This window comes from Mirounga angustirostris, unplaced genomic scaffold, assembly GCF_029215605.1.
Source record: "Mirounga angustirostris isolate CCGP_5_RB_7025 unplaced genomic scaffold, mMirAng1.0.hap1 SCAF_3, whole genome shotgun sequence".
Lineage (NCBI taxonomy): Eukaryota > Metazoa > Chordata > Mammalia > Carnivora > Phocidae > Mirounga > Mirounga angustirostris.
The window spans coordinates 144,996,204-145,013,866 of NW_026991711.1; the positions used below are offsets into that span (position 1 = coordinate 144,996,204).

General features: G+C 35.6%; 1 protein-coding gene across 3 annotated transcripts in view; it reads right to left on the reverse strand.

The window, feature by feature from the left end:
• Positions 1-17,663, reverse strand: part of PDE1A (phosphodiesterase 1A) — a 237,086-nt gene that overhangs the window by 42,385 nt on the left and 177,038 nt on the right. For all 3 annotated transcript variants that reach the window (XM_045868406.1, XM_045868407.2, XM_054506108.2), the window contains 4 exons: positions 12,624-12,724; positions 4,297-4,422; positions 550-651; positions 322-442 (listed from right to left, as the gene is read on the reverse strand). In XM_045868406.1, the coding sequence (XP_045724362.1) occupies positions 322-442; positions 550-651; positions 4,297-4,422; positions 12,624-12,724 (450 nt within the window). The remainder of the gene's footprint in view (positions 1-321; positions 443-549; positions 652-4,296; positions 4,423-12,623; positions 12,725-17,663) is intronic.

Sequence of the window (17,663 nt, forward strand, 5' to 3'; positions counted from 1 at the left end):
ATGAAAGATATTTGCTCTCTCTACTCTAGCATTTTACCTCTTAATAGCAGACAACAATGCTGATTTGTTTGTTTCTTTCTTTCCTAAGAGTAGCATCTGCGATCCAAGACTTGACTCTCTTTAAAACATATATTATACTGCATAGGATTATGAAATACATTTATCTGAAAGACTGATAAATTCTGCTTAAAGTCCCAAGGATGTGTTGTGGCCAGTTGATAATAGTAAGTCACAAGTCCTGGATTCTGCATTTAAAAAGGTGCACGTCAATACGCATAGTCACTATTTCCAAAAACATTTGCACATTTGTGAAGGAGGCACCTGCAGGAAAAACTCCTCCATCAAGGCCATGGTCCAGCGGTGGTGCAGTTGCCAGGATTTGGCTGGGTGGCTGATGTCTGCTGCATGGAGGATCAGGGACATAGTTTTGGCTTTGTCAATCCTGTCAAACCAAGGACATGTTCAAATTATCAGACCAAAGTAACCAATTACAGTCTTTTCTGAGTCTAAGCCCACGGACCTTCAACATGATGGAAGAAAATAACCTACCCTTCAGGCTGCTGCAAACTGCTTCTTATATTTTTAATTTGCTGGAAGTGACCTGACATGTCTGTAGACAAAACCATTTCAATCACTAGGTTCCGAAGATCCCTGTGGAGTCATCAAAAGAAAGGTTCATTTGGCCCTTGATGATTCTCAAGTAAAACATTTTCTTAAATATTACTAACTAAATTTTATTTTTCTTTATGGATATGAGCACGGAAGATGCTATTTTTTAAACATAAAAGCGCTCACAAACATTGACATTATTTCACCCTTTAACTCTTACGGCTTTAGGAAGTTGCCAGAAGAGTGATCTGTGAATGATGTTGTTTAACGTCACCCCTTAAAGAACTGGATGCTTCCCCCACGCACACCCACAACCCTCCCCTACTCATAATTCCTAAATACTGTTTTTCTATCTGAAAGGATCCTGACCAACTTAAAAACATAATTTTAAATGCAGTATTTGCTATTATTAAAACCACCACTATGTATTCAGGATCTATTTAGTCCAAACAGTGTGCTAGGTGCTTTTATATGAGGAGCTATTATCATTTCACACCAGAGGAAATTGAGTTTTGCCCAGTCACACAGGTAGCTGGTAGATGGCAGAGGCAAGATTCAACCCCAAGAGTTCCCACTCCTAAAGCTGACAGTTGGACCACTTCTTTCTATTCTAAGAACCTAGAGAAGCAAGATGCTAAAGTGAGTGGGGATTCTTCTTTTTGGCTTTTGGGACCCTGACTCTACAATATTGTAGACAGAGCTATTGGTATTATTGAAATTTTAATCAAATTTTAATTTGAGCTAAACACTGACCATATCACAAAACCTTTGCACGAATAACGCATTTTCACACTAAGTAGGAAATTGGTTATTTCAGCAAAGCCTTGCATGTTCTACAAGTCATTGCTTGCTCAGTACAGATACATAAAAAGGTCACTCACACTGGAAATCGTATTTTATTTTCATTCTGTGGCATGGCCAAGAGAGGCTAAATAAAAGGTGTGTGTTTACCTTTATAAGGTGAATTATAATCTCGTGTCAAAGGTTTTTAACCTAAAGTTTGTAGGATTGAATGATTTGTTTTTAAAACAACCACATATTAGAGATGCTTGCTGAAAATTATGGGTGCTCAATTCAACTGGATTTTTAGATGAGCATTGTGAGAAATCAATATTCTGATTACTATTGATGATATTGGATAGCTTGCTTAGAACACTTTTACCCAAGTATTAAAGGAATGGAAACTAAAAATAGTTAATAATTTTTTTAAAGATTTTATTTATTTATTTGAAAGAGAGAACACATGTGAGAGAACATTAGGGGTGAGAGGCAGAGGGAGGAGCAGATTCCCTGATGAGCAGGGAGCCTGATGAGGGGCTCCACAGATCCCCAGGACTCCGGGATCATGACCTGAGTGGAAGGTAGACACTTAACTGAATTAGCCACCCAGGCGCCCTTAAACTTATTCTTAATTACATTTTTTTCTCTGGAATTAGGAAGAGACCCATATTACAATAGCAACTGAACCAAAATACTTATTTTAACTAAGGAAAAATGAGACAAAAGTTTTATGAAATCTGTAAAATTTAGTACATTGTACTTCGTAAATAAGTGATTAGTAATGCTAGATATTATCAATAATCAACAAATAGTGTATCAATAAGCTAGGCAAAATAGTGCACAAGGGAAATGTTACTTTATTTATGAATCTTCCTTACCAAAATTTTTAAATTATTGCATTTATGGTTACTAAAGTTACTTTAAGAAATAAATAGATATGCAAACAGAAAACCTACAAATCTCTAAAAAGCTATTATATTTTAATTTGTGGTAACATGTTATCAACTTTATACTAGCAAATGTATCTTTTGTAGCTTTTTAGAAACAATGTTGGAGGGGCGCCTGGGTGGCTCAGTTGGTTAAGCGACTGCCTTCGGCTCAGGTCATGATCCTGGAGTCCCGGGATCGAGTCCCGGGATCGAGTCCCGCATCGGGCTCCCCGCTCGGCAGGGAGTCTGCTTCTCCCTCTGACCCTCCTCCCTCTCATGCTCTCTGTCTCTCATTCTCTCTCTCGCAAATAAATAAAATCTTAAAAAAAAAAAAAATTAAAAAAAAGAAACAATGTTGGATCTATTAAATTCTACAATCTATATGATATTATAGTATTTGTTAAAATAATTCTATAAAAATATTCAATTAGGATGATTCTGAGAAGTTACTGTACAGAAATTTATAAAATATTACAGGAATAAATTATTAGAATAATAAAGATGTTAAAGAACAAAAATGTAGTAGTAAAAAAATCACACTGAAATAGCAACAGAATCAACTTTGAGAAGGAAAATGTTAATTCACAGGAATAACTGTAAAAATTAATAATATAAATGTTACCTCTGGGAATAATAATCACTGATGAAAAATTAAATTAATACTCTAAATGTAAATAATCATCTTTATGATTACAAGAAATACCTCCAAACTTATCTCCCTACACCTACTTTTGCTCTTCTATTCTCCACACAGCCCAGCCGTCGTAGCTTTAAGATCCTTTTACAATTAGATGCTGGCCTTCTTAGCTGGAAACCCAACTGGGCTATTGTTTCTTGCAGAATAAAATGAAAGACCCGAACCAGTTTCCCAAAACAAAGTGCCTCCTTCCACGCACATTAGATTTGCTTCTATAGTTGCAAAAGTGAGCTGGTATTTTTTACACACCTTCAAAAATGGCCTTGAAAAACCAGAAAGCTTGAATATTTGGAAAAGTAACCATCAAAAATTAGGGCTTGTTTTAAATCTTGAATTAACCAATTATTCATTTACTCATTCATTTATTTTGAGGCAGTTCTTAATCCCAAGGCACTTCTTTTCTTTTACCTCAATTTAAAGAAAAATGGAAAAACCTTTGATATTTAAATGGAAAATTTTCAGCCCATTAACTAACTTTTAACAAAATCTTTGTTAAAGATAAGGCTTTTCTTTTTTTAAGTATAAGTAAGTCTCATTGACTAGTAGGGATCAGCAGACATATTTGCACTAAAAATTTCTATGTTTATCGGAAATTCATACTTAACTGGACATCCCTTATTTTTATTTGCTATATCTGGCAGCCCTATAGTTAAATGAAAGGCCTGATGATGACCAAAGGATCAAGAAGAATGAAAAGTTATGCTGAGTTGTAGGGGTACATCTTGTTATTTCTCTCTATGTGGCAACAAGTATCACTGATCTATGATTTTTTTCTTTTTAAGCAGATGGATGCCTTGGAGAAACAGGTAAGATTTCCCTCTGCATCTGCGTCATTTTAGTATATTGTATTTGTAATTTTTTTCCTCAAACAGTGAATTTTTTTTTATTTTTTAAAAAAGCTAAACTCCACATATAGAAAAGTAATATATGAAGGAATCCATATTACACTAAGATTCTGAATTTATTTAGGACCACAATTAAGCAGAGCTCCATTCCAGAGAGTACATCATTATGTATCCTGAAGTATGTGTTGTGTGGTGTGCAGTCTTGTGGACTGGCTATGATGTATACAGATGTGAAATTAGCCTGGAAAATAGCTCAACTCCAACCAGCAGAGCCTGGCTCCTGAACAACATCTTCTAGGTACTAATCCTTCTCAGAGTCATCCAGTCAAGGGGAATTTTTATAATATGAGTGAGGGATTGACTTTCTTCACTTTAAATCACATAATTTAACTTTTTCCTGAAATTAAATTTCCTCTGGGCTTCCTTTGAAACTCACCTCCAGTCATCTTTGGATAAATTTATCAAAACATTCATTTCTTCTTCTTGCATAAGTCGATAAGCTGCACTCACATGGTGATTCTCAAGGACAGAGCGATCATTATACAAAAGGGCAACATCTGACCTAAGAATTAAAAACAAAATGTCCAGGAGAGGATTTCTTTTAGACTTCATGGGTGTTTGCTAAATATACTCAAGTCACAAGATATCTCATCAATAAGAATTCTATAATCGAACATTTATGGAAGTACTTAGTTCCTTTTTTTTTTTAACCATATGATAGCTTTAAAAAAAATAGAGCAGTTGTAGGTTCACAGCAAAATTGAGCAGAAGGTACAGAGATTTGCCATATACCTCCTCACCCCAGACATGTAAAACCACCCCCTCATTATCAATATCGCCCACCAGAGTGGTACATTGGTTATAATTTATAGGTCTACATTGAACGTTATTATCACTCAAAATCCATAGTTTACATTAAGTTCACTCTTGGTGTTGCATATCCTACGCCTTTGGACAAATGTACAATGACATGGATCCACCATTATGGCATTACACTAGTCTTTTCACTGCCATAGAAATCCTCTGTGTTCGGTCTGTTCATCCCTCCCATGCCCATAACCCCTGGCAACCACTGATCTTTTTTATTTTCTCCATAGTTTTGGCTTTTGCAGAATATCATATACTTAAAATCATATAGTATGTAACCCTTTCAGACTGGCTTCTTGCACTTAGTAATATGCATGTAAGTTTCCTCCATGTCTTTTCATGGCTTGATAGCTCAATTCTTTTGAACACCAAGTAATATTTCATTGTCTGGATCTATCACAATTTATCCTTTCACCTACTGAAGGATTTCTCAGTTGCTTCCAAGTTTTGGCCATTATGAATAAAGCTGCTATAAATATCCATGTTCAGGTTTTTGTGTGGACATAATTTTTCAGCTCCTTTGGGTAAATACCAAGGAGTGTGATTGCTGGATTGTATTGGAAGACTATGTTCCATTTTTTGAGAAACTATCAACCTGTCTTCCTAAATGGCTGTACCATTTCGCATTCCCACTACAATGCATGAGAGGTCCAGTGGCTACGCATCCTCACCAACAAGTGGTGTCATCAGTGTTCCAGATTTTAGCCATTTTAATAGATGTGTAGTGGTATCTCATTGTTTTAATTTGCATTTTCCTGATGACATATGATGTGGAACACCTTTTCATATGCTAATTTTCCATCTGTGTATCTTCTTTGGTGAGGTGTCACATTTTTAAGTCAGGTCATTTATTATTGTGGAGTTTCAAGAATTTTTGTATATTTTGCCTAACAGTCCCTTATCAGATATATCCTTTGCAAATATTTTCCCCCACTTTGTGGATGGTCTAATTATCTTGATATTGTCTTTTACAGAGCATAAGTTTTTAATTTTAATTAAGTCCAGCTTATCAATTATTTTTTGTCAATTTTTCCTTTAGTGTTGTATCTAAAAAGTCATCACCACATTCAGGATCATTTGGTTTTCTCTTATGTTAACTTCTAGGAGTTTTACAGTTTTGCATTTTACATTTAGGTCTATCCATTTTGAGTTAGTTTTTGTGATGAGAATAAGGTCTGTGTCTAGATTTTTATTTTGCATGTTCAGTAGTTTCAGATCCATTTATTGAAGAGACTAGACTATCTTTGGCTTATTGCAGTGCCTTTGCTCCTTTATCAAATATCAGTTGACTATATTTTATGTGTGTCTATTTCTGGGATCTTTCTTCTGTTCCATTGATCTATTTGTCTATTCTTTTACCAACATCACACTATCTTTACTACTGTATCTTTATAGTGAGTCTTGAAGTTAGATAGTATCAATCCTCCAATTCTGTTCTTCTCTTTCAGTAATGTGTTGGCTGGCTATTCTGGGTCTTTTGCCTTCCCATATAAACTTTAAATCTGCTTGTCAACATCCACAAAATAATTTGCTGGAAGTTTGGGATTGCATTGAATCTACAGATCAAGTTGAGAAGAACTGACGTCTTGATAATACTGAGTCTTCCTACCATGAACATGGAATATCCCTACATTGAGTTAGTTCTTTGAATTCTGCATCAGATTTTTGTAGTTTTCCTGATATATATCTTATACATATTGTTAGGTTTATACCTAAATATTTCAATGTTTGATGCTAATGTAAATGATATTGTGATTTTAATTTCAAATTCCACTTGTTCATTACTGGCATATAGGAAAGTGAATTTTGTCTGCTAACCTTATGTTCTGCAAACTTACTATAATTGCTTATTGGTTCTAGGAATTTTTTTGTCAGTTCTTTTGGACTTTCTATATAGATTATCATGTAACTTGCTAACAAAGTTTTATGCTTTCCTTCCCAATCTCTATACATTTTGTTTCCTTTCATTGCCTTATTGCATTAACTAGTACTTCCACTATGATGTTAAAAAAAAAGGTGGTGAGAGAGAATATCCTTGCCTTGTTCCTGACCTTAGTGGGAAAGTTTCAAGGTTTTCACTGTTAAGTGTGAGGTTAGTTGTCAGTTTGTTGTAGATCTTCTTTATCAAGTAGAGAAAGGTCTCCTTTATTCCTAGTTTGTGGAGCATTTTTATCATGAATGTGCTGGATTTTGTCAAACACCTTTTCTGCATTTTGATATGATCATGTATTTTTCTTCTTTAACATGTTGATATGATGATTTCCTTAACTGATTTTTGAATGTTGAGCTTGGGAATAAATCCCATTTGGTCATAGTGCTTAGTTTCTTTTTAATTATCATAGTTTGAATATACTTATGCCTTTTCCTTACAATTTGTAATCCAGATACCTGTGAGATAATCTACATATGCCAAACAGAGAAAAAAAATTACCTGATATCCTCATTCAATCATTGAATGAATCAATCCCTCTGTTGATGAATCAACCCGTTCCAGATAGTTGATTGCCAACTATTTCTTATTCCCTTGGACTAAAATTACTTTGGATGGAGGGCAGAGGGGATGATGAAAATCACTTGCTCTATTTATGATTTTAGTTTTTTTCTCCCTTATAATGTTGTGATTCAATTTGAATGTTTAGATCCTGCAGCATTAAATTAAAAAACCCAAAATTTAAAAAGTGTGCTTTACCACCAATTTATAATGAACATTATATTTTAAAATGATGAATTCATCAAGGGAAGTTTTTGCTTTTCACCTGTCCATATTTTCACATCATTTGAGCAAATAAACTACTTCATACTGTAGCATTGTTTAACTTAGTATTCTAGAATAAAGTATGAGATATTCCAAGCATTCTCAGATCTGTATAATGGAGCCCTGGCTTCTTCCTCTGTCCTCTTAGGTTGCCAGATCATTTTGCAAATGTGGAATGGAAGCAGGACCACTATGTATAATGTATTAAAATGGTAAATCAACCCATATAAGTTGCCAAACTGGAGGCAACAAAAATAGCAAAAGTAAAGTCAAGTTAAAACCTGCGCAACTTTGCTTCCACTTGCTGCAATGCCCGGACTCTTCATTTTTCCTTCCTTGTGGTAGATATATACTCTGTCAGCACGAAAACTGCCTCACTAAGACTCACTGTTTTAGGCTTCTCAGTCAGTAGTACTGGTTATAGAACTGACTTTACCACTGAATGTTTACCAAAGAATAGGCAAGGATAAATGAAAGAACGAAAGAAACCTGGTTTTGGTTTTATCTTTTTGTAACCTATTTGAGTAACCTATTTGAGATCTGTATCTAATAATCTACTAAATAAACCAAGTTTTATTATTAATCCAACATAGGGGAAATGACCTATGAGGCAGCACAATTATCTTTTGTTTCTAGAATTGTCATAAAGGTGGAAAAACATATGTAGTTAGCTAATGGTACATAATTCCAAAATAGATTTCTTTGAATCTCAACCATGGCCTAAAAATTCTTTAGCCAATAATCATAACTCCGCATACAGAAAAGTACACCTGCAAACCTTGTTTAAGAAAGAACTGAATATATCTTGCCCAAGTATCTCCAAAAATTCACTCAGATCATGGGAAAAACTGACATGTAAATCACATATCATTTGTATCATATGGCCTCAAATCTAGCCATGGCAGTGTAATTACATGACATAACTCCAAGTATCACTGTCTTTTACTTTCAGCAGCAAGCAAAGATGTATCTTTGAACCAGATTTAATTGTAGCAATCTATTATGATTTTTCTCATAAATCCAATAAGATTCTGAGAATACAGCACCATCTTAATGTTTGAGATGGTCTTTGACTGCTAAGAAAAGAACAAAACTCTAAGCAACATTCAGTATCCATGGTAACATGTAGTTCGGTATTTTCACAAAAAAGAAATTATTTCCATTTATTTACACTTTCAAGGATTTCATGAATTATAATGTCTGTACTAAACTCAAATCTAGCATTGTACTACATTCTAAATTATTTTTTATTTTGCATTATCCAGTATATAGTTTTCCACATTAGAAAAGCATTCTAAATCCAAGTAACAATGAGTAATATAAAATACAGTAGAATTACTGAGACTTGTAACATAAGACATTATTTTTTCTTGGACAAAATGTAAAGGTGATAGGGTTTTAAAAGCACATTATATTGTTGCATTTGTGGTCATTACAACATTTTTGTTCATAGAATTTTCAAATTCTTGTATAATTAATCCTTTAAATTGATGCTGGTAGGCAATTTATAAGAAAATAAAAAAACTACTAGACCTTTTCTCCCCTTTATATGCAGTTTCTTAATGTAAAATTGGGGGGAAAAAATAGATTCTTCTTCCTCCCTGTCCTCTTTCTTTATTCCACCCTCTCCTCTTCCACCTCTTCTTTTTCTCCATTTCCTTCCCCTTCTCTGCAGTCCAAAGAATAAGGAAGTTAGGACTCTTCATCAGATGCAAATGGATGGTAAGGAGAAAGCTAGAAGTGATGGTCCGACACGGCTGCTGGAGAAGGTTGGTCCATTGCCTTTACTTTTCAAAGTAGAAACAAGAAGTGTTCATGGGTAACCAATCACTTGTTCCCTTCTCCAACTGCTAAAACTGTTGTCCTATACAGGGCACAGCTCAGTAACGAGCCGTCTTTTTTTTTTTTTTCTTTTTTTTTTAATTTTTTATTCTTATGTTAATCCCCATACATTACATCATTAGTTTTAGATGAAGTGTTCCATGATTCATTGTTTGTGCATAACACCCAGTGCTCCATGCAGAATGTGCCCTCCTCAATACCCACCACCAGGCTAACCCATTCTCCCACCCCCCTCCCCTCTAGAACCCTCAGTTTGTTTTTCAGAGTCCATCATCTCTCATGGTTCGTCTACCCCTCCGATTTCCCCCACTTCATTCTTCCCCTCCCGCTACCTTCTTCTTCTTCTTCTTTTTTTTTTCTTAACATATATTGCATTATTTGTTTCAGAGGTACAGATCTGAGATTCAACAGTCTTGCACAATTCACAGCACTTACCAGAACACATACCCTCCCCAGTGTCTATCACCCAGTCACCCCATCCCTCCCACCCCACCCCCCATTCCAGCAACCCTCAGTTTGTTTCCTGCAATTAAGAATTCCTCATATCAGTGAGATCATATGATACATGTCTTTCTCTGTTTGACTTATTTCACTCAACATAATACCCTCCAGTTCCATCCACGTCGTTGCAAATGGCAAGATCTCATTCCTTTTGATGGCTGCATAATATTCCATTGTATATATATACCACATCTTCTTTATCCATTCATCTGTCGACAGACATCTTGGCTCTTTCCACAGTTTGGTTATTGTGGACATTGCTGCTATAAACATTGGGGTGCACGTACCCCTTCGGATCCCTACTTTTGTATCTTTGGGGTAAATACCCAGTAGTGCAATTGCTGGATCATATGGTAACGAGCTGTCTTTAATTAAAATCTCACTCATTATGGATTCAGTGGATGTAGAAGAGTCTTTGACAAACAAAAATGATCTGCACGGTCTACATTTGCTTTGATGTTTGACACAACAATGGAACAGCTCCCTCTACTCTGCAAATGTGTAGGTTAATAACATCCTCTTGCACATGACCAGACCTCCAGGTCTGCCTTTTCCCTTCACAGTCTGTCAATCTCAGGGACTCTGGGGATAGACAGAATACTTTCCTCAATATTTCACTGTTGGAATTTCAACTCTTCCTCTGTCTCCATCAAGGGGGCACGTTATCTAAGCTCATCCTATTTCAGGCTATAGAAGACTGGAACTCACGTGCATCTGCCTTGGACATGGGGTCAGAGTTATATGAGTAGACTGGATTGGGATTGTCCCTCTTCTTGGCTTCTCAATTCTGCCACTGCCATCAGCCAGCCATGTGCACACAGATTGGTCATTTCACCTCTTGAGGTCTTTGTTTTCACTCCTTAGATTGAGTCCTTGACTAGATGATCCATAATGTGGCTCTCTGTCACTTTAGTCACTGAAAGCTCTAAAATGTCTAACCTTTTAATAAAATATTCCTATGATCTCCACATTAAAAAAATAATTTCCTATAGCTGCAAAATCAGTTGTTAGAAATATTGCCATTAAAAAGCAAATGAACAGACCACACAAAAATCTGCACATGAATGTTGATAGCCCTTTTATTCATAACCTTTATTCCAAAATTTGGAAGTAATCAAGATATCCTTCATAGGCAAATAAGGAAACAAACTCTGTCACATCCATAAAATGGAATATTGTTCACCAATGAAAATGAATGAGCTATCAAGCCATGAAAAGACATTGAGAAACCTTAAATGCATATTAAGTGAAAGAAACCAGTCTGAGAAGGCTTCATATCATACGATTTCAACTATATGACATTTTAGAAAAGGCAAAACTATAAGATATTAACAAGACCAGTGGTTGTCAGGTGTAAAGTAGGGAGGGAGGGAGGAATGAATAGGTGAAGCACAGGGGTTTTAGGGCAGTGAAACTATTGTGTAGGATACTATAATGGTGGATACATAGCATTATACACATTATACATTTGTAAAACCCATACAATGTGTAACACAAAGACTAAACTCTAATGTGTACTATGGGCTTTAGTTAATAATAATATATCAATAGTGGTTCATTATAACAAATATACCATACTGATGCAAGATTTAACAATGGGGAAACTGTGGGGGTGGGGAAATAGAATATATGGGAACTATGTACTTTCTGTCCAGTTTTTCTATAAATCTAAAACTGCTCTAAGAAATAAAGCCTATTAATTAAAAAAAGAAAAAAAAAACAAAAAATAGATTTAGATTTCCCTTAATAAGACTGGAGGGTTCTACAGTAGTTCCAGAGAAACATCAGTCTCTCAACTTCCACCTCTATCTCAAGCATCTCTGACAGGTGAAAGACTTAGAGAAATGTCAGGATCTTATGTATAGAAAGTTGGATCATGGTGGGTCCTAGATACATTCTGCCTCCCAGGCACTGAGATCTCTGTGCAACCGAAAAGAACACAGAGCACCTTTCTGTTATGAAATGAATGTCTCCCCAAAATTCATCTGTTGAAGTCCTTACCCCTTGTACCTTAGAATGTGACTGTATTTGGAGATAAGGCTTTTAAAGCAGTAATTAAAGTTAAATAAGGTTATAAGGGTGTGGCCTAATCCAATATGGCTAACGTTCTTATAAGAAGAAGAGATACAAGGAATGTGTACCCACAGTGAGAAGGTGGGCATCTGCAAATCAAGCAGAGAGGTTTCTGCAGAAACTAAACCTGCTGACACTTCTTGGGCTTCTAGACTTCAAAACTGTGAGAAAATTTCTGTTCTTTAAACCACCCAATCTGTGATTTTGTGATAACAGCCCTAGCAGGCAGATATATCTCCACTCTGGTATTTTGATTCTAATAACTGCCATTATTACCATCATTAAAAAATCTCATTTTCTAATTATTTTAAATATAGCACTTCACACTAAACAGGAAATAAGGTTTCTTTGATTTTTTTTCAAAAGCACAATTTTATTACTTTCAAATACATAATGATACTAAACTGTTGCCTTAAATAATATGTTGTGAGATTCATCTAAGGCAGTAGATGTCTGACGTGTGTGATAGTTCAAAGTATAAGTTCTGGGCAGAGAGAAATTATCTGACACATTTTTACATTCTTTAAATTGCTAAATACGTCACTAAATATTTATACAGTTTTCTTGATCAATAATTGATTGTAGCTTAAGGAATTTTGCTAAAGTCCATTAAAACGACTTACTAGACATCTTCACTGTTACTTTTAAATTTTCTTAAAAATAATATGTAGAAAAATAAATTTCAAGTTTTAAGTTAGAAAAGTTAGTACTTCTTTGTAACTTACCTTGTCTGAATATGAAAGTTGTTTGTGGTTCCTGTATGCTCGTAATCATGAATGGCAGCGGCAAAGACCATTGCTAAAATTTCCAGTTCAGTGAGCCAGTGCTAGTAAATTAAAGAAAGATACTATCATATTTAGAAAGCAGAGGCCATGTTGTATTTCTACAAAAGAGATTTTCATTGCACCCAGTATAAGTAATCATATAAATATATTAAATTATTTTTATTGATTTTAAGTACATTTTTCCTTCCTGTTTCACATTCGTTGATTGTGCATAATGGATGCTTCATGTGGTCAGTGATTGTTTCATGGCTTGTAAATTCAAAATACAGACATTATAATGTTCCTTGCCAATCAGAAAAGGAGTAATTTTCTATCATTTAAAAGATAAACCCTGTGTGGATTTTTGAATTCACAGACTTATGAATTTGGGCTTTCATGAAATCAATTACAGTTTAGTAATTTTTTTTAGTTTAGTAGTTTTTAACATAAGGACCTATACACCATTAAAACATCTTTAGCTCAACTTTTGTAGAAGACCCTACTATGAGGAAATTTTTCACCCAAGAGTTGAAAATATTCACTTTGCTCATTAGAGAACTGAACTTCACTTATATATTTTATATTAAGATTTGTAAGAGTTTCTAAGAATTTACCAAATTTGTTCTTCATAACACACATATCCTGACTGTGCAATTAAACTTAATAATAAAAGATAGAACAAGTGTTTTCATATAAAATCCAGAACACCTGCTTCATATACATTGATCTTTCTGTTATCAATTGGATGGTTTAACAAAATTTCTCTGCTATTGTAAGTCTACTCAGGTAATGTGGTAGTTTATTCATCACTGAAATTTTACATAACAGTTTTACTACACTATCCATTATGGTAACCACAGGGAACCACTTAAGTTGAAAAAAAATAAAATTAAGTAAAATTAAGTGACTTTTCCAGGCACAGAAGCCACATTAAAACTGCTCAGAAGTCACATGTGGCAAGTAGTTACGATATGGAACAGTGCAGATGCAAAGTGTTTCCATCATCACAGAAAGTTCTATTAGATAGAGGTGCAAGTAGGTGGTACTTGATGGTAGGAATGGAGGATCCCAATGATATGGAGCTTGCTCTTAGTAGTCTCATTCCACATACTTGAAACAATTAAATTGTACAAAGCAACAGAAAAATATAATGTAAACTACAGGCATACTTGATAAAAGGTCACAAAAAAAGATACAATTGAAGGGCAGATAGAATGTCTATTTGGTGGCAGTAATCTTGGAAGAAGGATGGACAAAAATAGTACCTAAATGCAATGTGAGGAACAGAGATATTCTAAGTAGAAAGAGCAAATGCAGAATGTTACTGTAGAAGGCCATATGGAAGTTAAATTGCCAATAGTACAACTGTGTTGGAGAGTCAAGTGGAATGAGAATGGGAAGAGAGTGCAGATTATGGGAAGAGTTGATAGACTACTTTGATTAGAGCTGATGAATCTGGATTTTGTATAAAATGCAAGAGGGAGCCATTGTAGGTCCATGAGTCAAAAACGAGAGGTGACAACTGTTGAATTTCATAATTGACAGAGGCATGATTGTATTAATCTTTGCTCCTCTTCACATAACCTATCATAGTAATTGGCACATAGTAGGAACTTAATATTTGTCTGCTGACTTGAATCCTACCAGGTTTGCATTAGGAGGAGGTAGTAAGGAGTAGTGGAAAGAGGCTATGGATAATCAGACAATTCTGGTTTCAAATCTTTGTTGACCCGGAGGCAAATAAGTTATTTACCCTCTCAGCCACAGTTCCCATGAAAATAGAATTAGTGGTCATTCCCTGTGGAATTTTAAGAGAAGGTTTTAAGTTAATGTATTCACTGTGCCTTTCACAAATCTTGTCATATAGTAAAATACAGGAAAAAATGTCATTTTACTGAACATATTACCTTAAATGAACTGTAGAAGGCATTGAGTCTAGAAAATAATAGTGAGCTAACATATCTTTAGTGATTGCAATTCAAGAATAAATGTCTCACAGCTGGATGACTGAAGCAGAAATGATTTTCAGAACCAATGGGAGTTAATATAACTAGCTATTTTGTGTTTATGGGTGCATTTAATTGTGAGTCATTAAAAGGAAGAATGGCTTCTATTATAGACTGAAGTGGGACTGAACCTTCAATGTCCCCAGTGAACTGTGGAATTAAACACCATGAGGGGCACCTGGGTGGCTCAGCTGGTTAAGCGACTGCCTTCGGCTCAGGCCATGATCCTGGAGTCCCGGGATTGAGTCCCGCATCGGGCTCCCGGCTCGGTGGGGAGCCTCCTTCTCCCTCTGACCCTCTCCCCTCTCATGCTGTTTCTCTCTCTCTCTCTCTCAAATAAATAAATAAATAAAATCTTAAAAAAAAAATAAATAAACACCATGAAATGAATAGCAATTGAAGTTAAACCAGGTTTTGTACCCCCAGAAACTCGTTGTTTTATTAAAAAAAAATGATCCTAGGAACAAGTCACCAATTTTCTTAAGTATATCCTATTTTTTCTAAAGATTTTATTTATTTATTTATTAGAGAGAGAGAGAGAGAGAGAGAGGGCACACATTGGGTGGAGGGGCAGAAGGAGAAGAGAATCTTAAGCAGACTCCTCGCTGAGTGTGGAGCCCAATGCAGGGCTTGATCTCCGGACACTGAGATCATGACCTGAGCCAAAACCAAGAGTTGGACACAGGTGCCCCTTATGTATTTCTTATTGATATATTTAAGATTAACAGATTTAACTCTGATTTTAAAAAAAGCAATATTTAATATCTACAATAATATAGAATATGAAACTGCAATTACAAAAAACACTAAATTAGGGCAGCAGAGATGGATTTTAATTATAGATGATCTCATAAGTATTTAAAATTATTTTCTTCCTAGTTGTCAAAATTAATTATACTTATTTCCTGTTTTTAGTCTCATTATTCTCCGCTTCCCATAAATAGTACTTCCTCCATGAATCCCTCTGATTTATTGCCACACTATGGCCCTAATAATTTAGTTTAAATTATAAAATAATTTAGGGGCACCTGGTGGCTCAGTCGTTAAGCTTCTGCCTTCGGCTCAGGTCACGATCCCAGGGTCCTGGGATCGAGCCCCGCATTGGGCTCCCTGCTCCGCGGGAAGCCTGCTTCTCCCTCTCCCACTCCCCCTGCTTATGCTCCATCTCTCACTGTGTCTCTCTCTGTCAAATAAATAAATAAAATCTTTTAAAAAATTATAAAATAGTTTGAAGAGAGTGAAATGTTGAACCCTCTCACCTAATTTAAAAGCACACCTATTTTGTATTAGTGAAAGTAGAATTTTGGGCTGAATTTTAGTTCCTTGGCTGTTCATTCATTTTACTACACTGGTGCCAAATGAGAATTCCAACTCAGAAAATGAATGATTGAATTCATGGATTTTGTAATTGTTTCATGGGAACATGCTAGAGAGAATGAGGCTGAGTCCTATCATTCCTCCCAACTAGCACAGTGGCCAGTACATAACCTACATGCTTCTGGTTGCTCAAGGGCAGACGTAAAGAGTTACAATGAGGAGTCATGAGCAGTGCAGACATTGTGCTTCCTCTAAACTGCAGTTTGCATTTTGCCCAGAGAAATGCTCAGGTAGACCAACTCTAAAATGAGCAGTCTCAAATCATCCTAGGGAGATGCTGACTGCCATCAATAGTTTTTATAATGATGTCAGAAAGAAAGGAGAAGGAACTAACATTTTAGCTAGACGGTCTCTTTTGATTTGTAGAATCATGCTGTTTTCCATTTATGAGGTAAATGTCTTTATCTTTACTTGGCAGACAACAAAGCTGACTCCTACAGAATTGGGTCAACCTACCAAAGGTTACATAGCTATCAAGTGGCAGAGCAGGAATTCAACCCAAAACCTGATTCCAAGGTTTCTGTTCCTTCCAGAGATCACAATATTCCTTCTATGGATGATGACAGCATTCGTTAACTTGAGGGAGGCAATATGCAGAATACATTTTTCCAAGGTTTCAGAAGCAGAATTTCTAGGTAGTTTAACTGGGTATATTGATGGGTAGAAGCTCTAAATAGAGCTTTAAGACTTGTGATGTAAATTTTCATATCTGAATTATTCAGTGTGTGTGTGTGAGAGAGAAAGTGTATATGTGTATATTAAGGTTGGGAGAATTTCAGGTCAGAAAATCACATTGACCTATTAGTTCCTGGTGTGTCTAAAACAGCATAATTAACAACTCTTTTAGCTAAATGATAGGGTTGGACACTTTTTTCTCCAGTCCTTTGAATAGGATAACACAGTTTGCTATAACTTATCCAGTATAGAAAGTGAGTGTTATAATAATGTTAATACATAATACACATAATATATAACAAAAATAAATTGACAATTATTATTGATATTAGGATGTGTGTTAATACCTATTATGTTTCAGGAACTAGGCTAGATGCTTTACATATATGATATCATTGACTCTTCACTGTCATCCTACATGGTGGTCAGTATTATTAACCACATATTAATGACAAGAAAACCAAGGTAGAGAGTGAGTGATCTAGGTCATGGTAGAGCAGGGTTTCAAACCCATGTCTTTTTTTTTTTTTTAAAGATTTTATTTATTTATTTGAGACAGAGAGAATGAGAGACAGAGAGCATGAGAGGGAGGAGGGTCAGAGGGAGAAGCAGACTCCCTGCCGAGCGGGGAGCCTGATGCGGGACTCGATTCCGGGACTCCAGGATCATGACCTGAGCCGAAGGCAGTCGCTTAACCAACTGAGCCACCCAGGTGCCCATCAAACCTATGTCTTGATTGCCTTGAAATCCTGCACTCTTTCTACTCTTCCAAACATTGTTGTCTGGGATGCCATTTGCAAGAACAGAATTTCCACATAGTTGGTAGAATAGAGACATAGTGGCATATTTTTTGTACATTGATTGGAGAAAAACTGAGTCATTCTGGAGTGTGGGAAGCTATTTCTGGGTGTGGTTAGGGGATTACAACTTCCAAAGGAAATAG